Here is a 27492-nt window from a genome sequence, read left to right on the forward strand (position 1 = left end):
CAATTCTCCCTCCTATCCTGGTACTTTGGTTCTGACTTTAATCTACTGGGGTTTCCTTAACACAACAACAACAACAAAAAAACTCCCAGGAAAACCAGAAAAACAAAATCTTTATTCAGTATGGTCATTATTTATAATCTGATATGGACGTCATTCCTCGTCCGTCTGAGCTGCTTTAGGTAAAACACTTTCGGTCCGGAACCAGACGGCTTCGCTGGTCTGAGTGGACATGATGGCCCGCTCAACAAACGGTCCTGACCAGAGAAAAGAAAAATAAATCAGCCTAAACGTTTATACTAGCAAGGTGTAGCTGCTACACTGCAAAAACACAAAATCCTAACAAGTATTTTGGTCTAGTTTCTAGTGCTAATGACTTTAAATAAAACAAAACTAACTTATAAGTAACTTTATTTGCAAGAATTAGAAGCTTGTTTTACGTAAATAATTCCTTAATATTGGGGGGAAAGTACTCGTTCCACTGGAAGATTATTTCACTAATAACAAGGCGAGTACTTTTTCATCAATAGTAAGGAAAAATTAAGAAAACAAGCTCCTAATTCTTCAGAAAAGTTCCTTGTAAGTTAGTTTTGCCTCATTTCAAGTATTAGCTAACTTTTATTTCCATTACAGAGATCAATAACTCATTGAGACATTAGGAATAATAAATATTAATTTCACGGTAACAAAAATAAATCATGTTAAATGACTTTTCTCCTCAAAATTAAATGCTTAGATACAATATATAAAGAAAGAAAAACAAAAATATAATTCTGAAAAAGAAAATGTTCATCATTTAACAAAAATAATTTTGGTAATTCTAACTAACCAAAAACAAGAAGAGTTTACTCTGATTTATCTTCGAATAGTGAGAAAAAAATGTCTGTCTTTTTATTAGGTGTATGAAAATATTTGGTTTCAAATGTAAATAAAGTTTTTCTTATTTAGGCTTTTAATCAAATGTTAGGTCAAATTTTACTACAAAACTGTGCAGCTTGAAATCTTGAAAACACCTAACTGAAATGCAAGTATTTTTCAAGTATTTCAATAGCTTGTACAAACAATGTAAAAAAAAATGAAAAGTAAAAATAAAAAACTCTCAGCCCCCAACCACAGCTGAATGAAATTAAACTTCGAGCTTATTTACGGAACAGCGAAGGATGCAATGACAGAAAATCGGAGCCATGACAGAGAAAAACTGTAGCATGATGGGGGACAAATTTATGATTTTTGAGGGTTAAAACACTAAATGGAGCGAAGTTTTAACTTTCCCTCCACAGCAACTACAGACGGTCCTTCTGTATAAATGAACACCTCGCTGTTTCACTGTCAGCTTCTATTTTTCTATTCAGCAACCTAAAAGGTTCCTGTTTAGTTATAGTTAATATCTGTCTACAAAATAAAATTGTATGTTTTTTTATTATTATTTTTCATCATAAAAATGTAGCCCTTCATGTTATGAAAAGACGTTCGATCCAGATGACAGAAGAGAAAACTCGTGTTTAGGAAAATAACTTGACTCTGAAAATACTTGGATGATAAGATATGAAATAATTTAATTCCCCTTTGGGATAATTGAAGTATTTTTCAATTAAACTGGATATATTAAAACAATTTTAATGTTTTTGATTGATTAAATCACCTACGGATTCAACGTTATTTAATAAATTATCTCGTTAATTTGGGCTTCATTAAATATTTTGTTGTTGAGGTAATGAAGTGAGGTTGGAAACTTGTTTTTAAACTGTTTAATGGTGTATAATTTCTTTGTTGTTGTTGATATTTTGCGTTTTTAATGATCATTTTGAAAAGGAAATGACCCAGTGCAGAAGATTATCCTTCCAAAAAATGTAATTTCAGCTTTAATGGGTAAAACAGGGATTCTGTCGCTTCAAAGAAAGTTGTGTGAAATAATGTCTCCCAATGTTGAATAAATGCTTAAGATGTAAGATTTTATAAATGTATAAAAAAATATAATTTTCTTAATTGTTGAATATTAGTTCTAACACCTGCGACAAACTGGCAACCTGTCCAGAGTGACCCCGCCTCTCGCCCGGAACGTTAGCTGGAGATCGGCACCAGAACCCCTCCTGACCGCACTAGGGACCAGGGTGTTAGAAAATGGATGGATGGATGTATAGTCCAAACACAGCAGGTTTGATGCACGAGTAAATATGAAAATATTTTGATTAACTTTGAATAAAAAGTAAAAATCCTGAACATCAGACGGTTTTTATGTGCAGACTTGAGGGTTTAATGACATTAAAACCTCCTCTGCGTTTCTGAAAGCTCAGCAGAGGCACAAATGTTGGTGACAATTTGTACAGATAATCATTAATTAAATTAGTTTTTATCCCATTTCAGCCTCTTGCTGTAATGAGGAGCCATCAACTGAAGATTATACTCCAAATCTTAATAGTCAGGGTAAATAGAGACATCAGAAAAACCCCAGATAACAGCCAAATGCCTGAGTTTAAGGAAACTATTTCCCAGAAGTAAACATGACAAATATTTAGACTTATCTTTTAATATGAACACCATTTAAGGTTTTTTCTTTACGCCAAACTTAACGCTACAATCTTTCCATAAATTATGAATTACAATGAATGCAGATTAAATTTTAGCAGATTTCATTCTCTCTAAAAACTCCCACATGTCCAGGCCTGTTATGATAACAAACTGCTGGACGATCAATTGTCCCAGCAGTTATTGCGATAAACGGTAATATTGTTGTTTTGAGATCATTTTTCAAGAAATACAATGATAATGGCATAATAATGCAAGAACACATTCCCAAAGATAGCTAAACATTAAATTCTAATCAACATTTAACAATGGAACTGGAAGACATTTTAAATTTCCAAGATAGATAAAATGAATTATAAAGTCTCTGTAAACAAAATTTTTCTGTAAAAAAACAATTAATTTTGACCAAAGCATCAGACTGAAGATATTTATCATCCAGTTTTTGGTAGAAAGAGAGAGAAGAGAAAACTTATAAATAATGCAAATGGAAATTATTGAGCTTGTTTTATTTATTATGCAATTAATTGATTTTTTTTATGAAAGCCCTACACCTAACTGAAATTATTTGCAGAAAAACACAAAGTCTTGCTGGCTGTTGAATATCACGTTCTTGTCTGTAAATCTAAAATTTAAAGCCCACCTGAAGGTTGAAGCTGCTGAATCAATTCAATACGTTTCCTTCTACAAACCTTCTTCTAAACGGGAAGTCTGTGATTTATTTGTTGGTTTTGGAGAACATACCGAGGCTGGCCGGTCGGTGTGAACAGACGTCAGTCAGGATCGCCTGCAGGTTGGCGAAGATTTGCTCACTGGGCATGTCAAGCTACACAAAGGTGGAAACAAGAAAAACATTCAATTGAATTTTTAACTTTCGGTCCTAAAGTTCTGCCTATAGGATTCATACAGATTTTTTTTAAATTTTATTTAGCAAATGCCATACTTATGTAGGCATGGAAAATGACAAAAATCTTAATTTCTGGTGTTTGCTTGGTTTTGTTCAGTCTAACATGCAGTTTGTTATCAGTTACCATAGCAACACGTTCTGCGGCAGCCATGTTGGACGTACCGTGGCTATCTGGGTCCTAACGAAGCAGTCGCTCTCCACCATGTACTCATGACCCGTTTTGAACAACTGCAACGCCTGGGAAATATTATTAGTGACGCTACCTGCGGTTAAACAGAAACATTTTTGTAAACATGAAAAATACAAAAAAATATTATAATTCAAGCATCTGGATCTGAAGTTTGAACCAGGTATTTGTCATTTTTATTTATAAAAAGGCAACTTTTTTTCTCTAAGACATTAAATCAGACTAAACTTTTCCTGTTTTCTATTTGCTAAATGTTTAGAATAATAATTTGTAAGGATTTATGAAAATTATTTTTTTAAAGTATAAGACTCGGGGCACATGTTTTGAGTTTTCTTCCAAAATGTCTCACAATGGAGTTCAACTTCTTGGCCGTTTTGATATTTTCCTTCAATAATTCTGGTATCTTGATTTATTTTCATTTCTCCCATAATTTACCAGAAGAAAACATTTTGCTTGAGGGTTTTTCTTTAAAATACACCCAGATGTGGCTAATTTTAACTGAAATGTTGCAAATTAACCAATCAGACGCTTACAAAGTGATTGAATCATCATTTCGGCTTTTCCAAGTAAATGTCTGTCATCGTGCTGAACATTTAGGAGAAAGATTTAGTCATTTCCAACAGATCTAAACAGGAAAAGTTTAACCTGATTATTTTACAATGTAAGTAAATATCTGGTTTTTGACTGTCTGTTGGTGACAGAGCAATAAATTCTAATTTTCGCCACAAAATATGTCAACAAATAACAGGAGAATATCTCTCCTCTTATCAAGGACTCAGCTGAAAAGGGTTAATTTAGTAAATTTATTGATATTTATTGTTACTCTCATTGAACAAACAGTGAGGAAAATAGTAAAATAAACCATCCCAACAAAAGTTTTTTTAGAGTTGTAAACATCAGCAAATGGAGTTTATCATAAGAATAATAAATTAAAATTGTTATCATGATAAGAAGTTTATCACAATAAATGATAAACGATACAATAATTGCCCAACTACAGATATAACTTAATCTATTTTCTGGAGTTTCCATTAACCTTTAATGACAGTAGAAATTGATGCATTGATACAATAAATACAAAAAAAATGTATTAAAAAATTTGCTTAGATTAACGCTAAGAATAAATTGTTTATCTTTAAACATTTCAAGTATTTGATTTTCTAGATCAAGTTTAAAGCCTAAGAATTTCTCCAAAATCTGTTCATTTTGGAAAATGAAAGACTTTCTAGGCTTTCAAAGCTGAAAAAACAAAACAACTGCGACTGAATTTTGAGGAGCCTTTGCAATCGTTGCATTGCTCTGATGCAACAGACCATCAAATGAAGGAGCTGAACTCTCATTTTACCTCTTTTGCTCTTTGGAAACTTCTTCCTCAGTTTGTTTTTCAGAGGTAAAATCTTCGTCAGAATGTCAGGAACTGCAACGTAGAAGTCGGCTGAAATCTCATCGTCCAGAATCTGAAAACGAGATTTATCGGATCCTGTTACGCTTTACAAACTGAGAGCTGCTCAGGAGTAAAAACTAAAACTGTTCTTTACGGATTTGAACAGAGAAAACTAAACAACCCACTGGCTGAATGAGCTCTTCTCCTCCAACAACAGCTGCTCCATTCTGCTTAGCAACTGTAGCCTGACCAGAATCCTGCAGAAACAGACAGGAGAGACATTTTAGAAAATCAACCAGAGTTCATTTATGTAGGTGGTTAACATGTTTGTGCAATTTATAACCCGTAATATAAAATGTCAGCCACAAGTCAAATCAAGCATTTTCTGCTTGCAGAAAATTAAAACTATTAATCATTAGCAGATATGAACGCCTGTTAAAAAAAATAAAGAAAAGACTTAGCAAAGCTCTAGAAGACACAGAAGACAATCAGGGCCACTGAAAAAAATGAATCCAGACTTTTTTTTTCTCAGAATTCAGACTTCAAAATTCTGAGGAAAAATCCTAATTCTGAAAAAGTCAAAATTCTGATATTAAAGTCAGAAATCTGACATGAAAATCCGAATTCTCTGGGAAAAAGTAATAATTATGAGAAAAAAGATAGAAATTTGAAAAAACAAATCTGAAATCCGAAATTAAAATCAAAATTCTGAGAAAAAAAAAATCCTTATTCTGAAAAAGTCATAATTCAGTCAATTCTGAGAAACAAATCACAATTCATAGAAAATGTAGAATTATTTTAGAGAAAATAAAAGTCAAAATTCTGATGTTAAAGTCATAAACAGAGAAAAATTCTGAGGAGAAAAAAAGTCAGAATTCTGAGATTAAATTTTGATGTTAAAAGCGCAATTTTGCAATTAAAGTCAGCATTCTGAGAAAAAAAAAGTTTTTTTCAGTGTCCCTAATCTTCCTCTGTAATAACAAGCATTAAAGTCATTAAAGTTTTTACCTCAGTGAAAACCAAAACTTTGTTCATCTCTGTCTTGAAGGGATGCGGTAGACGCACGGTGGTGACGAAGGGGTCGACTTTTTTCTGTGAGGAGAGACAAAAAAAGAAAACATTGTTTAGTTGTTCTGAGCAGTCAGCACGCTGCAGGAAGATAAAAGATAAATGGAAAGGAAAGTGGCAGAAATTAAACCTTCATGTCTCCAGAGTGATTCATTATGCATGGGAACATTAGATCTGTGGAAACGGATGAGAGGAGGCTGGTCTCCGCGGACCGGAGGAAACAAACTTCTGAGCGTTTCCAGCAACCTCCGCAGTGATCGATGCATCATCTGCACGACTCAGATCAGCGCCAGTCAAGTGCGACAGCAAAAGCAAAAGGAGGAAATGAATCCAAACAAACCTGCCAAGAGTAACTGGTTAAATTTGGATTTAACTGATCAGAACGGGTCAGGGTTCTCCATCAGAACCAGAAGGTCCAACAGGACTGTGTTTGGTAAACAGGAAGAAGGGATTTCTACAGAACTGATTCCTGCATCTGAAGCTTAAAAACCCAAAATGTCAAAAGCTGCAGTGAAGAGTATCGGTATAATCCATTTTATTTACGGTTTGGGTTGAGTTTGGTTTTTATTCCCGTTTAATTTATTGTTTTTGGTGGTTGTGTTTTAATGCGATCAATACTAATAGATAGATATGTTTGATGCAATATTCAATATTAAGAACCGCACAGGATTCTGGGGGATGTGGACAGAAGAAAGGCTTTAACTGCTCAGCCTCTAGTGGAATCAACTAACTCTCTCACTCTTTGGTTGCCTAGCAACAAACTATTGAGTAAGTGGCGCAGCAGCAGTTTCAAGTTCCCCCTCCTTGCCTAATAACTGCTTAAAAATGAAAAACAGCATTGAGTGAATAAAACAGGAAAGGTTACGCCATCAGTTTGGCGGTATTTCAGATATTTAAAACAAAAGAATTATCAATAATTATCAATATCAACTGATATGAAACATTTATATCGTGATGCGTTCTTCAGACACATTTTCCAGTTTCAATGTTAAAGGTTCTCAAAATTTAAGTTTGTTACTTTACTTGAAAATAGTCTTAAAACGACAATATTATTGTTTATCGCAATTATTTCTGGGACAATTTATCATCCAGCAAAATTGTTATTGTTCATTCTAATAATATTATGATTTTATTATGGTAATATTAAAACTTTATTTGTACCACTATATTCTTATAATATTATAAATTTATTCACATGATTAAAAAAAATCTCTGTTTTTTTTTCTTCATATTGTAAAACGTCTCGATGTGCTGTTGGTGTGACGTTCGCGCTGATTAGATGGAGCGTTACCTTTTTCTCCAGCTTCATGTCCAGCTTCAGGTCGACGTAGACGGGCTGATCGGCGGGCGCGAAGTCCAGCTTCTGGAACCTCTTCAGCATGTTGATGCTGTCTGAGGCGCTGTGGACAACTCTGGCATAGAACCGCTTAACATAGACGTCATCCACAGGGACCCAGGCGGTTTTCCCAAAAGGCTTGGGCCTGTCTTTGTCGTCGATGACTCGCTTCTCTTTCTTCTCTTCCTTCTCCTTCTTCTTCTCCTCCTCCTTTTTGTCCTTCTTCCGGGCCCTGCCGAACGACAAGTACGACAAAAGGTTAGGACGATTGTACACAAAGAAAAAAAAGAAGAGTAAATTTCTGCCAACAAAAACTCAGAAATTTTGGACTTTTCAACCTTGAAAATTTCCAAGTTTTTGTCTAAAAAATAAATTTGAAAAGTTGAAAATTTGCAAGAAAAAATATTCTAAATTTTGAGATTAATCGCAGAAGTTTTCTAAAAAAAATTTATTAATTTCTGACTTCACAAAGTAAACGATTTTTGAGAAAAAAATCAAAAATTTTGATATTAATCCCATTTGAAACTCAAAAATCTAAGAGATTTTGTCTTTTTTTCCCCCTTTTCAAATTCAGAAATGTCCACTTTTTCTCTAGAAGAATTCTGAGATTAATCTAGACACTTCTAATTTTTTCTCACAAATTTTCAACTTTTCAATTTTTTTAAATTTCTTAGATTTTCTTAGAAATTTTGAGATTTGAAATCTCAAAATTTCAATGTTTTTCTTGAAAATGTTTTACTTTTCCTACTCAGAAATTTCTGTGTTTTTCTATAAAATTTTCTCAAATTTGAGTTGTTTGGTGTAAATGTACTCCTTTTTTTCACATTTTTTTATTCTAAGTATACGCCGTCATAGGCAGGAGGGATTTGAAACCCAGCAGGACAAAGCTGAAGTTTCACAGCAGAGATGCTAACTCACCTGACAGCTGCGTAGGTCCGGATGGGTAGAGTCCTCGGTGTCACCTGAGATACGGCTGAGTACGAGGGACCGCCGGCGCTCAGCAGCTGCTTCTGACATCCTGACAAAACTGAGCAAGAAAGAAAAATATAAAACAGGTGAAGCAGAATGTGTTTCATCCTGATTTAATCCAATTCAATTCCTTGTTAAGGTTGAGTCACGTCAAGAATGTTACACACTCACACACTGACTTGGTCTGTGCCACACTAACTCTCACTAGTTTGCATCAGCAACAGTATTGCTGCTTTTTTATTGCATTTTCTTTTACAAATATGTTTTGATATTCTCCTATGCCTACCTTAAAATTTCTAATTCCATTAATGCAGACTTTCAGGCTTCGTTTTTTTTCCCCGTTGCCATGGTGAATCTCCTTATATGTGGTCCACCGTTCAATCAATCAATCAATCAATCAATCAACTTTTATTTGTATAGCACATTTCAGCAGCAAGGCATTTCAAAGTGCTTTACATCATTACAAACACAGAAACACAATGCAACATAGAATCAATAATCAAAACACGACATTAAGTCAAGTTCCATCAATAAATTTGTAATTGATTACATTTCAAATACAATCCTAAACAGGTGGGTTTTTAGTCGAGATTTAAAAGAAGTCAGTGTTTCAGCTGTTTTACAGTTTTCTGGAAGTTTGTTCCAAATTTGTGGTGCATAGATGCTGAAAGCTGCTTCTCCTCGTTTGGTTCTGGTTCTGGGGATGCAGAGCAGACCAGAACCGGAAGACCTGAGAGGGTCTGGAAGGTTGATACAACAACAGCAGATCTTTAATGTATTGTGGTGTTAAGCCGTTCAGTGATTTGTAAACTAACAACAGTATTTTAAAGTCTATTCTTTGAGCTACAGGGAGCCAGTGGAGGGACTTTAAAACTGGTGTTATGTGCTCTATCTTCCTGGTTTTTTCCTCTTGAGGGCTTTTCTATAAAGCTCACTTTTAACTCAGAGCTATCGTGACATACCCAGTGGATTTCTCCTGTTCTGAAACCAAAAACTTTGAGTATCACAGAGGAAGGAAGGTTTATTCAGAGTATTTACTTTTTACTCAGAGTTCGTAAATTCTGCTTTCTGAGACGATCAAATGAAAAGGACTCACGCAAATGTTGGTTTTTAAACTGTTTCTAAGCTGTAATATCTTCCCCTTGGAAAAAGAACAGCTCAAACAAATTAATGAACGCCCCAAAATAAAATCGTCATAACAACCAGAAGGAGTTTCTGATACAGGTTATGTGAATTTTGTTGCTTTTGTTTAGCTGCTTGGGATGTCATGTCAAACAAATTAAGGCTGCGGGCATCAATCTGCTAGCATTAGAGGTCCAATCTCGGATGTATTTCTAGATCGGAAAACAGAACCGGACGGTTTGAAGGCCTCGACGTCCTCACGACCCAAATAATATACCCAAAAAAAACAATACGAAACATTATAAACCTGAAACATGCCCTAAATAAATCAGGAAATAAAAAAAATAACAAAAACTGACCTTTCCAAACATTCCGCGTGCAGGTTGCCATATCTGCTGTTAGCGGTCCCTGTGAAAACAAAAGCCGGTTTTTTGGTTCCGCTTGACAAAAGGGTAGAATCTAAATTTAAAAAAATCAGACAATGGAAGTTTAATTTTTCTACTGGGGTTTATAACAAACACTCAGTGGTAAATCACTTACGTTAAAAGAAACGCTCTTCCGCACGTTTAAGATCTTGCATTCAGTATAAATTATGTATTGAATCTTTATTCAAAACACTTAAAAGTTTGACATTTAATATTAAGCTTAGATGACTGAATCTAGAATACTGTCAACAATAAACTGAGTGCATATACAAATATTTGGAAGATTTCATTATTATTTAATAATATCGTCAATGAATACCCATCTGCATAATAGAGGAGAATAAAATATCTAGATAGAAACAAAAGAGAATTTTAAGTTTACTCAAGTTTAAGTATTAAATTCTGGTTTTAAAGAGGCTTGTTCTCAATATGTATATTTTACTACAATACATAGAGATGGTGGCTTGTATAACATAAGTACATTTACATATCTCTTCAACTGTCGTTTTGTGGGTTGGAAGATGAAAGGTTTTCAAATCTTACCTCAGGGATATATTTATGAATATAAACTACAGTACCTTTGATCAACTCTCGTTTAAAATCTTAAATGCTAAAACAGCTAAAATCTAGTTGTTGAGTTATTCAACCATACATTTGGATTCTTTAACAAGCCCACACTTAGCATGGTCCTGATGGATATTTCTTTCTTTCTGAAGGTTAGTTGTTCATAAAAATAAATAAATAAATATATAAACAAATAAATAAATAAATAATAATAATAATAATAATAATAATAATAATAATAATAATAATTCTTTTATATTTTGTTTCTAATCGCTAAAAGTTTTATTAAATTTGGTTACACAAGAAATATTGCGCAACCCTTTCGGCGCGCGCTCCGGGAGTGTGACGGGGACGAGCGGAAGCCGCGTTTGTTGTTCTTCCTTCTGTTTCCGAGACGTTCAGGGGTCTACACGGGTTCTAGAGGCGCGTCTACATGTCGCTGCTAATTCCCCTCATAAACCGTCTTCTACCGCACCCGAATGAAGGTAAAGTCCCGCCTCGGTTCGCGTTCACACAGAACACATCCACCCGGGTCGGTTCCGAGTCAGATTAAACCCGCTCCTGGCAGATCGGCTCCCCGGCAGTGAGCCCCTGTGAGTCCGGGTGTCGAGCGCACAGCTGCCGACAGTCGAACTAATCCAACCCGCTGCTTCGGAGGCGCTCCCCGGTGAACGCGGCTGGGTGCTGTTTTTACCACTGTCTAAGTTAATGTGTTAATATGATTAGTGTTATCAATATTATCAATTATCAGACACTTATATGGACTCTGGGGTCAGGTGTGACAGCTGCTAAGCCGAACTTCTTCCCGAACGGGCCTGTCTGGCTACTTTTGACACTACATCTATGTTTGGAGACTCGTCCTTCAGCTGTCTGTGCAGTTGGCTTTGCTACATTTTCTCCCATTTAAAAAAAACTTTCCCACCTCATAAAAATACAAACCTCAGAGTTTAAGGCGACCATTTCTACGTTTTCAGGAAAAAAAATAACTTTAGTGATTAGTTGAAGTTCAGAGTCTAAATGTGTAAAATTCCTACATGGGTGTTGATGAAAGTTTCCTCTGGAAGTGTAGTTCTGTGATATGAACAGATGCCAGCAGGCCACATGTCACCCTGCTCCTTGCTTGTGACCCAGTAATGTGTAAACAGGTTATGCAATTCTTTTCCAAACTTGTTCACCTCGGCCAAACTCATGTCTGCTGCTGCATAAACACCAGGCAGAAAGTTCTGCAGCACTTCTCAGGTTAGTCTGCATGCTGCTGCAAAACGCTCCCATGCTACAGGTGTGTTACATGTTCTGCGCAGACATGCATGTTAAATAAATACCGTCAATTTTCTGCTGGGTCCGGAGTTATATCTGATGTTTACAGCAAGGAGAATAAAGTCATGTTAGAAAAAGGAAGTAATTATTAGTTGTAGAACAGAACAGGCCAAGAACTATTACTGTTTTATTATATATATATATATATATATATATATATAGTAACAAAACAATACATTAAAATGCAAATCTAGAATACAAAAAGAGTAGCTACTGCAACATATTTTTACTCAAGTAAAAGTAAAAAGTAGCCATCCAAGTAATTGAAATGGAATCCTTATTTATTTCAAATAAGTAAAGGTCAGAGAAAAAAATTAAATAATTAAGAAGAAAACAAAAATATATCAAATACATAACCAAACCTTTATATCCAGTTAGAAAAGGAGTGGGAAGAAGATAAATCCTATTAGATCCTACCCCAAAATACACAAGTAAAAATGAGAAGTACTGGAATATTTGATTTAATATCTTAAAAATGATTTCATCAGATAGAGAAAACTCTAAAATTATGTACAAATTCTGTTATTTTGAAGACTTAAAGGAAAAAGTCAGGCAGAAGAAACACTTTTACAAATTATTTTTTTCAATATAAAACTTTCCAAATTCAAACTTACTGTAGATAATATAGATACTAGGAGAGGGTAAAGTGACAATAAATAGTACTTACTTTATTTTCTTGGTCTCTAAATGGCTCAACAGGTTCAGCAGATAGAAAATAACATCAGAACAACAAAGCAGGTATATGAACAGGAGGTCTCACTTTGACATAAACTGTGTTTATTTCCGATTTGGTTAAAGCACATTTCTTCTTAATTTAATGACGTTAAAAATATTACTCAAGTAAAAGTAAAAGTATGTTGTATTAAAACTAATCCTAGAAGTAATTCTTCCTAAAATGCAAATTTAACATTTACCAGATCATTTATTGTTGTCTTGACAAAATTTTTGTTGTGATAAAAAAAAAATTATGATTTATTGACTTTAAGTTGAATTACAGCTAATGATCTCTAAGAATCCCAATAACTGAAAGTATTTGCAGGAATGTTGGTTTTATTTTCTCCACTGTTGAGAGCTTCAGTAAATATAAATACATTCCAATGTATCCTGAAGAAACCTCACATTTATCCTTATTTTATTGATTTCACAAAAATAGTTCATCCCTATTTTACCAATACTCAGAAAAGCAAACAAGTTTCCTGAAGTATGTATAAAACCTTTTGCGTCTTTACTCATAAAATTATGAATTATGGTTATTACACACAGTTCTTTCGTGGTTATGGACAGGGTTTTGATATATTTGTAAAAGAAACTCGGTAAAAGAAAAAGTTGAGATGAGAAAACAGGTTTGTGCAGCCAGAAATGTTCAAGCCGTCCTGGAAAGCAGCTGTTTAAAATTACATCTCCAGCCTTATGAGGCATGATTCAGTTGAAGCGGTATCATGCGTCACCCTGGAAAAAACATTGTATTAATAAAGAGCCAGCAGTTTTTCTGCTAACTTCTTTTCTTGAAATCTGTTTACAAAACTTCTTTTTTCTCTCTTTAAAGTTTTTCTCTCTGAATTAAAAGCTGGACTCAGTGTTTTTTGTTTTGCTTTGTTTTTGTTTCAGATTAACAGGTATGCCAAAGGAAAAATATGATCCTCCAGATCCCCGCAGATGTTACACCATCATGTCAGCTGAGGAGGCGGCCAATGGGAAGAAGTCTCACTGGAACGAGCTCGAGATAACCGGTTAGTCCGACTGCTTCTAGTTAACGGGAAATAAATCCCAAAGCTTTGAGTCCAAAATGTTCAGCTAAAGAAACATCCAAGATGGTTCAATCAAACGCAGCTGGTTGTCTTCTCTTTTATTTCTTGAAGAAGTTTCAAAAGACAAAATGGCTTCTTCAATTCAGACTGAACCAGAGAGGAAGTCCAGAGATGCACCGATCCACTTTTTTTTCACTTCCAATACCGATATCTGAGGTTTAGTATCGCTTGATATCGATCCAATTCAGAAACACAGTGCTGAATTTATTGAATTTTTTAAACGCATACATAAATTTACTGAATTACAAATTTATTTGATAACTCTGCAGCAGTATAGCACGTAAATACACCGATAATTTCACAAGCTTGGTTGAACACGTAAAAGCAACTTTAATTAGTTCAGTCACTGCATTCAGGAGAACAGCCAAAGTAAAATAAATAATAAAGAAATTGAAACTGATTAAAAAACAATATGTTTACTACCACTTAGTCAAACATGTAAAAATTAAACTGCAACAAACAAATTTCATAATATTGTGCTAAAATAAATAAGTTATAGATTTAGACTGAAAAGATCTGTACAAATGGATTGGGCACATTGCCACCGATACCCAATCTAAGTTATTTTTCAATATTGTGACCGATACAAATATTGATATCAGATAGTTGCATCGCTAGGCATGTCACGATAACGTTTGCTGGTTGATAAATTGTCCCAGAAGTTATTGCGAAAGCTGATAATATTGTTGTTTTGAGAGGAATCAACTAACTCTCTCACTCTTTGGTTACCTAGCAACAAACTTCTGAGTAACTGCTGCAGCAACAGTTTAAAGTTCTGCCACGGTGCTTAAAAATAAAAAACTGTGGATAAAACAGGAACGGTCAAGCCACCAGTTTGGTACTATTTCTGATATTTAAAACAAAAAGTCCGGATCAATAATTATCAATATCGACTGATATGAAATGCTTATATCATGATACGTTCTTCAGCCGTATCGTCCATCTCTACGTCTCTTGTGAAATTCCTCAGACCAGGGTTATAATAGTTTTGGGTTTTTAATTTTAGTTTAGTTTTATTTTGTTGTGACTTTTTGTTTGTCTAATTCAGTTACTTTTAATTAGTTTTTAGAGTGCGTTTGCTTGTTTTTGTTAGTTATTATTAGTTAAATATTGCTTAGATTTTATTAATTAGAGTAGTAGTTTTAGTTTTTTCATGCTTTGGTTGATTTTTAGGTGTGGCATTTTCAAAATATGTATTCATCAACCAAATGACTCTGGTGTTTTCTCCCGCTATTTTGTGGACTAGCTTAGAGGATAATGGATGCTTATTGCTTGTGTCGGGGGAAAAGTCTATTTCACATCAGTTTGAAAGGCTAATAAGTAGATAAACACAAAACAAAGGATGTTATACGTATAGTTTACCTACAATATTGTTTTTCCCCATTAATTACTGTTTTTATTTGTTTTAGTTAATAAAAATGTTTTGTCAGTTTTAGTTATCGTTATTTTGTTAATTTTAATTGACTACAACATCCTCGCATCATCACCAGTTCTTCAGAATCAGATTTTAATGTCGTCTTGTTTGCGTTTTTCTTGAATCAGGACGAGTCAGGAGCCTGAGCAGCTCGTTATGGACGCTCACGCACCTGACGGTGCTGCACATCAACGACAACAACCTGACCCGCATCCCGCCGGACATCGCCAAGCTGCCCAACCTGGCCTACCTGAACCTGTCGTCCAATAAGCTGCGCAGTCTGCCCGCCGAACTGGGCAACATGGTCTCTCTCAGGTAGGCCGCCCTGCGCTACGTGGCACCTGTCAAACACATGACGGAGCTGACCCAGGGATTCCCACCAGAACCATCACACTGCCTGCATTTCTTTAAAACCCATCATAGACAAGCAGTGTTTTACCCAGTAATGGGCCACCTTGTATATTTGGACTTTTCCTTTTCATCAGAACCTTCATTAAAGAGGAACTAATCCTCAAGTCAGCTTTTTGTAGATAAACTGTCTCAATTGGTTCTTAAAGCTGCGGTATCATGTAAAATCGTCTTTTTTTTGTTTTATGTCATTTTGTAATATTACTCTTTCATCAGAAACATACCTGGAGTGTTGCCTTGATTCTTTCATGCATATTTGAGAAATCCTTTCATCTCCATGGCAACCATTCAGCTGTGTGAAACGCCTGGGTGGATCTAACCCCGCCTTTGAGGCGCAGCCCTCCCCCACTCACTCCTTCAGACTAGCCAGCAGCAATTACCAAAAACCTGCTGAGCTCCATTATATGAGCTGCTTCTCAGTGAGACGCTGGTGAAAACGTTGTTAAAGGGTTAGTAGATAAGTAAGAGCAGGAGTTTCTTAAAGAGACAGAGACCCAATTTCAGGACGTTAAATTACAAAGTGAAATTTATTTTAAGTCATATTAGATTTATATAGCATTTTTATAGCAACTGAAGGTAACAAAGTTAGTTGATAATACTATAAAATGGCTCTATGTGCCTGGAAAATACATAATACTGTTAATGTTTCTGTGCAAACTCAGACATTTTTGTGTAAATTTGTTTAATTCTGCAATATTTTGCCTAAAACCATCTCATTGCTGCCCTCTTCAGGCTGAACAGTAGCTACTGCAGGTTGCACATGATACAGCTTGGCTAGCATCGCCCCATGTTCAGATATAATTTAACTTACAAGAAACTTTTCACAAGATATGTGAGCTTGCAAATCCTAAACATTGATTTAGAAAAGTACTATCAAATCATTTCACTAAGACATTTTCCTGTGTTACAGGTGAAATAATCTGCCAGAGAAAAACACATTCAAATATCTGGAGAAGTAATTTTTAAAAGTCATTTTTATTGCACATGTATCGCTCTTTATACAAGACTGCAGTGAAAGTTACATTATTTAATAAGTATAGGGATTTAATCACCAAAAATACACCTTGAGAAAACTTGAAAATTGCTTCAATTTAGCTTCATATTCCAGTGCCTGTAGAAAGAGGTTTTATTGATTTAATTTGTAATTCAATCCTAAAGTGAAATCTTGTCACGTAGAAAACAATTTGTTCACTTTATTTCTATTATTGTATTAATCTGTTACTGAACCTTTAATAATTTCTTTAAAATTCTGCAGGGATTTAAATGCTAAATGATCTAAGATAACTAAATAAAGGTTCTAACTCTTCAGTTAAGAACTGGAAATAATCTCGTAGTCAGAAATAAAAGCTTAGAGCAGAAGACTAATGCTTGGTTGCTGCTTTTTTTTGCAGGGAATTGCTTTTAAACAACAATCTTTTACGAGTCCTGCCTTACGAACTCGGCCGGCTTTTCAAGCTTCAAACTCTGGGACTAAAAGGTGAGACTTCTTCATTCGTCAGTGATTATATTAGAACTATCCACTAATTAATTTATTTAGGGACATTTACACTGCAAAAACAAAATCTTATCAAATATTTTTGATCTAGTTTCTAGTGCAAATATCTTAGCACACTTAAAATAAGACAAAAATATATTACAAGTAACTTTTCAGCCAGATATAAGAGATTGTTTTAAGTCAATAATTCCTTAACAATGATTTAAACAAAAGTATTAGTTTCACCTACAGGTAATTTTATAACAAGACATTTTCCCATATTGTAAGTGGAATAATCTGCCAGTGAAAGTAGTATATTATTAAACACTTTTCAGTTCATATGAAGTGAAAATATTCATTCCATTACAAAAGGAGAGGCAGATGTGACATTTTTAGTCATCGAAGCTGTTTTAAAACTTAAATATATATATATAAAAAGATTTGTTTGGCCTTTCTTTAATAAAAAGGAAATTATCTCATCTCTTTATGTTACTATATTGCAAAAATACAAAATATTACCACGTATTTTCGACTGGCTTTACGTATAATTTCTTATCTTATCAATAAATTATATTATTTTATAAAGGTTCACACAAAAAAAGTGTTTAAAACAAGATTGCAACAACAAAAATAATCGTTTAATATTAGTTATTGCAGTAGCTAATATTAGATTTGTAGATTTGTGAGGTTTTCTTGCCAGACAGGAAACTTTACATTGACAAAAAATAAATCTAAATATAACATGATTCAAAATAGCTGCCAGTGATCAGCATTTTAAAATATTAAAAACCATTAAATATACTCAAATACAGCATCCTCTTTAGGACAAGATTAAAAAATAAAGATAAAATGAAACAATGTTAAAAATATACTAGATGGAAATGTGTAGTTATTACAATAATTATAGTTGCATTTTGACGTTTCTGCTGCATTTATTGGTCGCAGGAAATCCGTTATCGCAGGACATCCTGAATCTGTACCAGGAGCCCGACGGAACCAGAAAGCTTTTGAACTACATGCTCGACAATCTGGCAGGTAAAACCCTCAGCAGCACATTTAATATTTATGTCATATTAATGTAATATTTATAACCCGCTCCATCGTCTTGTTTAAATAATATTTCCCCCAGTTCACCCAGAGCAGCTCCCCCAAAGACCGTGGATCACTCTGAAAGAGCGAGATCTGATGAGCCCAACAGGTCGGTTCTGGTCGGTTAAACTCTTTAAAAGCGACTCTTCGCCGCTCTGATTACTCCTCTGGTTTCGCCTGCAGCTGCGTTCACAGTCATGTGCTACAACGTGCTGTGCGACAAGTACGCCACGCGGCAGCTCTACGGCTACTGTCCGTCCTGGGCGCTGAACTGGGAGTACAGGAAGAAAGGCATCATGGAGGAAATCACCGGCTGTGACGCCGACATCATCAGCCTGCAGGTGAAGCAGAGTTTATTTAATGTGAAATCTGAGAATAAGTTATAAAGACACAAGTACAGATGAAGCTCAACTGAATGGTACAAATTTAACCTGGAAGCAACAAGATGCAGATGGTTAGTTTAGCTTTTTAAAATGTTGTTTGATACAAAAGAATCTTATTTTAACAAGCATCCAGTGACATTTGCTAAAATAAAGTTGTGAAAAGTTCATTGAGAAGAAACAGGATGTTTTTGAAAAAAATTTAAATTGTATTTTTATTCTCCCAAACTTTAATTAAAAACAGCTTTTGGGGGAGGCGGGGGTTAAAATACTATTTTAATATATAGATATATATATATTTGGAAAATAGATTTAAAAAAATGTGAGAAAATGTGCTTTTTTATTATTTTCAAGAAATATATATATACTTTGTAAAAAAAAGTTTCAAAAAATATTTTTGAAATTTTTTTGCCATAGAAGTTTGAAAATTAAGAAAAATTGTGCCTTTCTTTTTACAAAAATGATTTTGAAAAATATGTATTTTGAAGAAACAAATACTAAATGTGTTAAAATTTATTAATTTTTTAAAATAAAAAATGTTTATTAATTGTTTCAAAAAGTACTTTTGAAACAATTTTCAAAATGAGTACAAGATGAAAAATTTGCTTTTCTTTTAAAAAAATATTTTTTACATTTTTGGGGAGAAAATTTAGAAAAATAAGAACATTTTTCAAAACCATATTTGAAAAATATATTTTTATAATTAATGTGGAAAATTGATGGTTTTCTTTTTGAAAAAAAAAATCAAACCTGAGACAGTTTTTTTAAACTTCTGCAATGACGCAAAGATCTCTTTTCTACAAATATCTTCAAATACCATTTTTATTTATTTCTAAACAGGAAAAATAAAAAATATATGAAACAAATTATTTTTTTGTATATTTAATTGAAAAAACAATAGTGGGCCACCAATAGTTTGAATTTGGGGAAAATGTTTGGTTCACCACTGCTCTGAAGGGAAGCGACCTGATCAAACATCAGAACCACCTCCACCGATTCCCAGTGATCCGATCCATTCAGTAAAACTTCTTCTGTGTTTCTGCAGGAAGTGGAGACCGAGCAGTACTACACCTTGTTCCTGGAAACACTAAAGGACCGCGGCTACGACGGCTACTTCTGCCCCAAATCCCGCGCCAAGCTGGTTTCTGAGCAGGAGAGGAAACACGTCGACGGCTGCGCCACTTTCTTCAAGACCGAGAAGTGAGAACCTCAAAAGTTTTACAGAACCAACATGGAGTCCGCCTGAGAGCTAACCCAGTTGCTGCGGATGTCTGCAGGTTCACTCTGGTCCAGAAACACACCGTGGAGTTCAATCAGGTGGCCATGGCCAACTCTGAGGGGTCAGAGGTCATGCTGAACAGAGTGATGACCAAAGACAACATCGGCGTGGCGGTTCTGCTGGAGGTTAATAAGAACATGTTCTCCAGTGGTAAGACAAGATGGTCATGTGACCATGATTTTTTATTATTCCCTCTTTCTGTTATAGATAAATAGATTCTATTCACTGTAAGTTGAAATAATGCAATCAAAACGTCTAAATATTCTATGTAATAAACGACTAAATTACTGTGAAAAATCTGTGAAATTCATGTGCAATATCCTGTCTTTCCACAAGGTGGCACCAGAGATTTGTCACTCTGTGAACAACCGCAGTTTTGTTGTTTGCTGGAGAGTTAAAGAGGCCTTAACTGCTGTTTTTATGCCTTGTGTTGCTCAATATTTTTTCTGACTTTATGACTGTTCTATATATTTGATTTGAGTTCATAATATTTAGTGCTATGAAGGAAAGCTTTGCTGCCAGATACAGTAATAATTTTCTGTTTTTACTGCTTAAAGTTTTATGACACCTATAAAACTTGCTGGAATTTAATTTAGGAAGTAAAAAATCCCCCCACTGTGTTAATTTAGTAGCTATTTCATTCACTTTAGAGGTTCTTGTTGCCTGTCTTTATGTTTATTAAACTATTACTTTTAAAATCTATCATTTTGTTTCTCTCTTGTGAGGCGTGAAGCCTCAGGAGAGGCAGCTACTTCTTGTGGCCAACGCTCACATGCATTGGGACCCCGAGTACTCGGACGTTAAGCTGATCCAAACCATGATGTTTCTGTCGGAGCTGAAGAGCATCGCGGAGAGAGCCTCGGGCGCCATGACGACGGACTCCCCGACCTCTGACCCGTCATCCATCCCCATCGTACTGTGTGCCGACCTCAACTCGCTGCCCGACTCTGGTAAGTCCAGCAAATAATTAATCAACTTAAGGTTAATTGTACATTAATGGTTTATTAGATTATAACGTCCGCTGCTTAGACCTTCTGTTAGTGCTGCAGTTTAGTCTCCATCCAGCAGAGGCGCCGCCATCTTTATTTCCGTTGGTATAGAAACAAAGATGGCGGAGATATCACTGAGCAGAACGGTAAAACGATCCAGAGTTCGGTGTGGGATTCAAAATGCATTTTTTGCGGTTTTATTTTCAAATATAAACACCTGAAATATACGAACTCAACAAGATCCTTAATTTAACCTCTTTCAGTCGAGCTTGATGACGGAGCAGCAGAAACCTGTTATTCTAAAAATGACCGATCAGCTACCAAGGCGAGGATGGGCTCTTTGCACCTGCCGCGCTGACGTCACAACCGCATGCGCAAATGCGGCTCTTTTTTTTTTTCCGCTTTGAGTTACCATGACAGCTAGAAAAGACAAAGTCTTATTTCAGACGAAAAATAAAACAATAGTATGCACTTTGTTGTCTTCCTAATATAATGGGCTTTTAAGTTTTCATGGATTTCCAAGAGGTCCTGAATTAAGAAGACGGTGGCTTGTAAATATTCGTTGCTACCAGTTAAAGCTAACGCCGCACAGCAAAGTTTACAGCCTTCACTTCACTCCGGATCAGCTTCTTCAGCCTAAAGAAGAAGGTAAAGGAGCCTCCTGTGTTATTTCCATGGAATCACTTCTGTATTCAACCTGAAAGAGAGTTTATGGGAACGAGAGAGCAGACCAGAGCCAGACAGCCGAGCAACTGATCCGCCTGTACACACCGCTGTAAACACCGTCCTGCTTCACAAGAAACATGCAAAACTAATAAAGCGAAATAACATGGAGACCTTAAGGAATACGGCCATATTTTTCTAAAAGCAACAACTTTGAACCTGAACAGTCAGTTGAACTAGAACTCCGACACCAGAGCTGCTCTACTGTTAAGCTATGGGCTTGTTGTTCCTCAGGCTTCACAAGCAAAAAGCCTGAACCGTAAAATCCCCGTTACTTGGTCTCTGACACTAACGACAATAAACCACGTAATATACTTGAAAACAAGGTCAAAAACATTGGCCGTTAGAATGGATGAAAAATGTTTAGATACTTAAATAGCACATTTTTACAAGAAAAATGTCTAGCATAAGCTAAAGCTAATGTTAGCCACAAAGTTTAAAGAAAGTAAAACTCACCTTCTATCTGTGTATAACGAGGCGAACATCTTAAAACCTTTCTCCAGCTTACTTGTTGGGGCTTCAGATTGATGTTCATCATTAATTGTTACCTTGGACAAGCCCTGCAAACACCCAGTGTAAAGAGCCTTTTTCAATAGATCGGAAACGATTGAGCCGCTTTTCCCCGAACGCGGAAGCTGAGGTGCAAAGAGCCCATCGGATGACAGAAATCAAACGGAAGTTATGACAGAAAAAATGTAACGTGGGAGGTTTATTTTTACGGCTGACGTGAGTTAATGCACTTCATATAGCTACGTTTTAATCTTTCAAGAACAACTACAGATAAGACGGAACTTCTGTATGAATATTTCTGCGTTCATGGGGAATTAAGTGTTTCACATATTTTATTCTTTTGTAACCTACGAGGTTTATGTTTAACAAGGTGAGAAAGTCTAATTTTTCTGTTTATTCGGTCATTCAACTGACACAAAATGTTGACATTTAATGATGTGCTTCTTTAAAAGCCCCTTGTTATGTTATGGAAAGATAATCGACACCCTTTTGATACAAGAGAAAACTGAGGTTTTTAATAAAATGGCTGCTTATTAATTAATTAATTGTTACTGACCGATCAGTATAGATCAATAACTTGCATCCCTAGTTGAGTTAAGAAGACTTCAGTGATTTTAACCATGTTCCACTGATTTAAGCCAAAACAAGAGATTTTTAAGTTATTTTTGTTGCATGTTGTTGCTGTGCAGGCGTGGTGGAGTACCTGAGCAACGGCGGGGTGGCTGAAAACCACAAGGACTTCAAGGAGCTGCGCTACAACGAGTGTCTCACCAACTTCAGCTGCAACGGCAAGAATGGCAACTCGGACGGCAGCATCACACACAGCTTCCAGCTGAAGAGCGCGTACGACAGCAACCTGATGCCTTACACCAACTACACATACGACTTCAAGGTAGAAACCTGCTGCTCAGCAGGACTCACCAGCTGCGTTTCCGTTGCAAATGTGCACAAAACTTTGTCAGTATTCTGCTAATGTTGAAAAGACAAAATGTGTTTCCGTTAAAATAAGAAACGCAGTTAAAATCACATGTGAATAAGTTTGTTCACGCGATAAATCTTTTTTAAAAAATCCTGCGCCGTCGTCTTCTTACATCCTGTCGTCTTCTTTGTCTGTTCTGCCAGTAGTAACATCCGGTTGTTGATCATGTGACTCGTGATGCGAAACATTTTCATTGCAGTTTTGCGAAATAAATCAAATTTGATACGGCTAAAAAAATTACCTCATCCTAGCACAAAAACTTAATTGAAAAGCAAGTGGGTTTTTCCCCAAAATTGGCATGTTTCCATTAAGCAAATATATTTTTGTAAATCCAATTTGTGTGATTATATGGTCAATGGAAACACAGTTACAGTCAGTAGTTTTTCTTTGGAAATCAGCAGTACGACATACTATATAATATTGGTAAATATCAATTATCGTTATATAGTTGCTAGCCCTGCACCTAGTCCTTAGACTTATGTTGTTTTTCCTCTTCGTGACTCATTTTTTGATTCATGCGAATTATAGACTGGAAAATACGATATCAGATATCAAAATTGCCCCAAATTTTCATACTGTTGCATCCATATATGTGACCTAAAGCTGCTTTAAATCTTTGCATTGCAAACCTTATATTGTTTTCTATTCACTCCAACTCTAATTTTTCTTGATCTGTCAGAAAAAAATTCTCAATAAAATACTTTTAAGTTTGTTATTCTAATCTGATAAAATGTGAAAATATGGAAGTGTTATGAAAAGCTTGATTTCTCCCCCTGAATCTTGATCCTGACTAAAAAGAAGAGATTCACGTGACCACTCAACCGTGGTCAGATACTGGACTGTTAGAGAAGTATTGATCAAGACCAGCTATTAGATTAACAAAAACTTTAATTAAGTTTAGGTTAACTAAACTTAAAGAAGTCTAACCCGAGTAGATTATGCATTTTTCCTTCCTCCAGTTTCCTTTAAATCAACCATTTTAATTTCACATTTGACCTGAAAACAATATGTTTTGGGTAGAATGAGCTTAAAATTTATAACCGACTGGAAAACCCAAAAACATACGTGTGGAACATCTTTTAACACTTTTTAGTAGTTTTCCTGTGGAAACCAGAAGTTAGTTTGGAAGACATTTTAACCAGAGATGCATCACTTTTTTTTTTTTTTACACTTTTCTGCAGTTTTTCAAACTGTGTTGGTGGTGAAGCCTTTGAATCTCGTCTCGCCTCACAGTTTTTGATGCGCTGACATTTCGGCCTGGCATTGGAATGAGTCACGCCGGCAACTTTCACATAATGTGTGGTTTTCTGCTTCGTCTCGTTTCATGACCAGCAGCTCATCTGCTGGCTGTCAGGTTTTGCTTTTTTCCATTCGGAGCGTCTCTGTTACTTTGCTCTGATGGAAACATGATGCCAGTTTTTCTCCAGGGTTTTTGTTCTGCTCCTCTTATGTATTGAGCTGTTGCGCAAATTCAGCTTTTACAGGAACAAGGACAAAGTTCAGCTTGCCCACATTAAAACAGAACTAGCTGATATTTAAAGTTTACCACCCTGAAAGTGGGAAGTGAATTCACTCCTCCCATCTTAAATGTTGCTAAATCAGATCCTGTAGTTGTATTATCTCGCTGTGTTTATATTCTGCTTCCTGATTCGCTCCTGCTTTCTTTGCTAATAGCTTATATGAAGCTGAATTTCCCCAAAAAGTTGCTTCAGTTTAAATATTTTTCTGGTTTTTGTCGTTGAAGTTGAGTCTAAAAAGACGCTGAATCTCTAATAACAGCATTCCTTTAGTTTACAGTTGTTCATTTGTACCAAATGATTAACTGATCAGTAATTGGATAATAAAAGATACTAGGATAGATTTTTTATTTCACAGAATTGGAAGTTCAAACTGAGCTCTGTGTAGAACATGTACACGAAGAAGATTTTTTTTTTTATCTTAAATGCAAAATATACATGTTTTTTTGTACAGCTTTGGCTTAAAACTATTGATTTGTTTATGTTCTATAAGCAAATGGCCTTTTTTATTTTTTTTTTCCCATTTTTTTCTCCGAAGAGTTTTTGCGGCGCTAGTGGCTCGTATTTTTTCAACAGTAGGCAGACAGGAAGGAGGGGGAGGAGAGGGGGGAAGACATGCGGCAAAGGTCATCGGGACCGGGAGTCGAACCCGCGACTTCCGCTTTTTTGAGTTTTTATCCTATTAGTTGATGCTTTTTTTCCAATAATTGATTCAACACAATTAATAAGATATTTATAACCAAAATTTTTCTAAAAAATTTTCATTTATTTCTAGAAAAGTTTTGACTTTTTCCACTTTTTTCTCAAATTTCTGAGGATAATCTCAAATGTATTTTTGTCACAAATTTTTCACCTTCATACTTCATACAAGTTTCTTGTTTCTCAAAATTTTTTGAGATAATCTCAAAATTTCAGATTTTTTATTTTTTGTTCAAAACTCAAATGTCCTCCTTTCTTCTGGAAAATGTCTGAGATTACCTTCAAAATTTTGGAGTTTGTTTTAGCAAATTTTTGACTTTTGAAACTCAAAAAAATTTTTCTCAAACATTTATGAGATGAATCTTAATAATATCTACGATGTCCCTAATACGCCATCGTACTGACCCGACCAATGAAGCCGATTCTTATTACTGTGCGGAAGCTGTTCACCTGTTCGCCACTAGAGGGAGCTCTTTGTGAACGTCTCTTCTGTTCCCGCAGGGTGTCATCGACTACATCTTCTTCTCCAAGACACACATGAGCGCCGTGGGCGTCCTGGGCCCGCTGGACAGCCAGTGGCTGGTGGACAACAACATCACCGGCTGCCCCCACCCCCACATCCCCTCGGACCACTTCTCCCTGCTGGCCCAGCTGGAACTGCACCCCCCCGTCCCCCATGCGCTCAACCCCCTGAACGGCCTGCACTTGCCGGTCCACAGGTAGTCCAGCCTGGGAAAGCCCCGCCCACACCTCTAACCTCACCCACTCAGCTTTTAAACACTGCCCCCCCTCCCAGCTTTGTACAGGATCCTGTACAGCTCACCATCAGACTCGAACAAGAGGAGTGAAGTATTCGCCCGTTTGTTGCTCCTTTTCGTACCTTTTGTGTTACGTTGATTAATTTCCTCCCTTTAAAACGAAGCTTGATACCAAAAATTGGGGATGAAGGTGCTGAAGTGACCCGCCTTAGATGAGATCATGACGGCTCGTTGATTCTGTCTTAGGATAAATTCAACACAAAATTTGACAAGAGACGAGATGACTTCTGTCCCAGTTTGTTTTTCATACATTTAGGAAATAAATCTTTTAAGTCACAGTTTAATAGTAATGATATAAGATACTACAAAGCGTATTAGAGCTGTTGTAGATGGGAAAAAAAATAATTTGAGAAAAAATAAATTCTGAGATTAATTTCAGAAATTTGCTAGAAGAAAACTTTGAAATTTCAAAATCTTTATTTAGTAAATAATTCACTTTTCAAACTCCGAAGTTTCAGCTTTTTTTCTAGAAAATTTTTGACTTTTCACACTCAGAAATTTCCGAGTTCTTTTTCTGGAAAAGATTAATGTCACAATTTGAGATTTTTTTTGTTGCAAATTTTCAACTTTTCTAACCCAGAAATTTTTATGGTTTTTGTAAAAAAAAATATTCAGATTTTAATCTAAGAAGTTCTGCTTTATTTTCTCGTAAATTTTTTTCAAATTTTCAAACTCAGAAATTTCAGACTTGTTCCCCACACAGGTTCTGAGATTAATCTCAGAATTTGAGTTTTGTCTCACAAATTTACCTTTTTTTTTCTATCTAAAATGGCCCTTAAATGATGTGGTAAAATATCAAATGTATTTCTCACTACGAAAAGCTGAATTTATGAACGTTATGAGGATGTCAAACATTTATTGGTGTTCATTTTTGTTTTGTTTTTTCGTTTTGTTTTTTTGGTGCATATCTAAAATTCACGAGCCATGAAATGCCAAAAATGTGTAAATGAATGAAATCTGAGGAATGATCAGGAGATTTTAAGATTAAAAACATTAAAACTCTGTTTTTATAAGTAGTATTTGAAAAATGGGAGGCAGGATTTAAAACCTCAGCACATTTCCTGTCGCTAATGCATCTTTTTTTGGGGGGGGGGGCATAATCTGTAGTTTGTGTTATTTTTTTTCTTGTTACTTTTGAGATTATAATCTTTGGTCTGTTTTGTCACACCAGCCAGTAAATGATGCCTCTTACTATAAACAAGATGCTTTTTTTCACCTCATCCAATTAGAAGTATTTATTTTGATAATCTGGGATTATCCCTCACCTTTATCAATGATGCATTCTTCACTTTTTGAGGCACCTCAGAGCATTTTGACTTGTAAGAAGAGCAGTTCACACTAAACTAGCCAAGTTCTCTCATTTCTGCTTGATATGCTCAGTATATTTTATACTCACAGTTAATATTTTTTCTCCTAATGTTGTTTTAAAAGTTTCCTCGTCCCTGATTGGCTAAAGAATTGAGTGACATACAATCTGTCTTTACTGGGGCAGCTTAGTGGTGCCAGTCGATGACTCCTAAACAGAATGTATTTAGCTGCTTCTGAGGATTAAAACTAAAAGCCCTTTATGTACGTTAGAGCTCAGGGCTTTGCAGTACCTCTCACA

The 27492-nt window shown here is 35.4% G+C and overlaps 2 protein-coding genes across 2 annotated transcripts; one reads left to right on the forward strand and one right to left on the reverse strand.

Moving 5' to 3' along the window:
• Window positions 1-90: 90 nt before the first annotated feature.
• On the reverse strand, window positions 91-11457 carry mrpl1 (mitochondrial ribosomal protein L1). The gene is made up of 10 exons (XM_032578296.1): window positions 11422-11457; window positions 9853-9901; window positions 8321-8429; window positions 7358-7634; window positions 6007-6090; window positions 5184-5255; window positions 4960-5071; window positions 3590-3690; window positions 3265-3346; window positions 91-254 (listed from the first exon to the last, which is right to left on the reverse strand). Exons 1-10 carry the CDS (start codon window positions 11440-11442, stop codon window positions 151-153), a joined length of 1011 nt encoding a protein of 336 aa, XP_032434187.1. The 5' UTR covers window positions 11443-11457; the 3' UTR covers window positions 91-150.
• Window positions 10836-26220, forward strand: cnot6l (CCR4-NOT transcription complex, subunit 6-like). The gene is made up of 12 exons (XM_032578295.1): window positions 10836-10967; window positions 13408-13529; window positions 15150-15336; window positions 16821-16906; window positions 17849-17938; window positions 18033-18101; window positions 18176-18333; window positions 19418-19572; window positions 19650-19801; window positions 20377-20601; window positions 22563-22765; window positions 25570-26220. The coding sequence occupies exons 2-12, from the start codon at window positions 13418-13420 to the stop codon at window positions 25789-25791; spliced, it is 1659 nt and encodes a 552-aa protein (XP_032434186.1). The 5' UTR covers window positions 10836-10967; window positions 13408-13417; the 3' UTR covers window positions 25792-26220.
• Window positions 26221-27492: the final 1272 nt, after the last annotated feature.

The sequence above is a fragment of the Xiphophorus hellerii genome, chromosome 12, assembly GCF_003331165.1.
Source record: "Xiphophorus hellerii strain 12219 chromosome 12, Xiphophorus_hellerii-4.1, whole genome shotgun sequence".
Lineage (NCBI taxonomy): Eukaryota > Metazoa > Chordata > Actinopteri > Cyprinodontiformes > Poeciliidae > Xiphophorus > Xiphophorus hellerii.

Excerpts from the sequence above, each read along its gene's own strand:
- mrpl1 (XM_032578296.1), bottom strand. The coding sequence starts at position 11,442 with ATGGTCGCCTTAAACTCTGAG. Across the intron at positions 5,256-6,006 it reads AAGTTTTGGTTTTCACTGAG|GATTCTGGTCAGGCTACAGT; the intron begins GTAAAAACTTTA and ends CTGTTTCTGCAG. Across the intron at positions 5,072-5,183 it reads GAGAAGAGCTCATTCAGCCA|ATTCTGGACGATGAGATTTC; the intron begins GTGGGTTGTTTA and ends TCTCGTTTTCAG.
- cnot6l (XM_032578295.1), top strand. The coding sequence starts at position 13,418 with ATGCCAAAGGAAAAATATGATCCTCCAGATCCCCGCAGATGTTACACC. Across the intron at positions 16,907-17,848 it reads TCAAACTCTGGGACTAAAAG|GAAATCCGTTATCGCAGGAC; the intron begins GTGAGACTTCTT and ends TATTGGTCGCAG. Across the intron at positions 18,102-18,175 it reads AGATCTGATGAGCCCAACAG|CTGCGTTCACAGTCATGTGC; the intron begins GTCGGTTCTGGT and ends TTTCGCCTGCAG.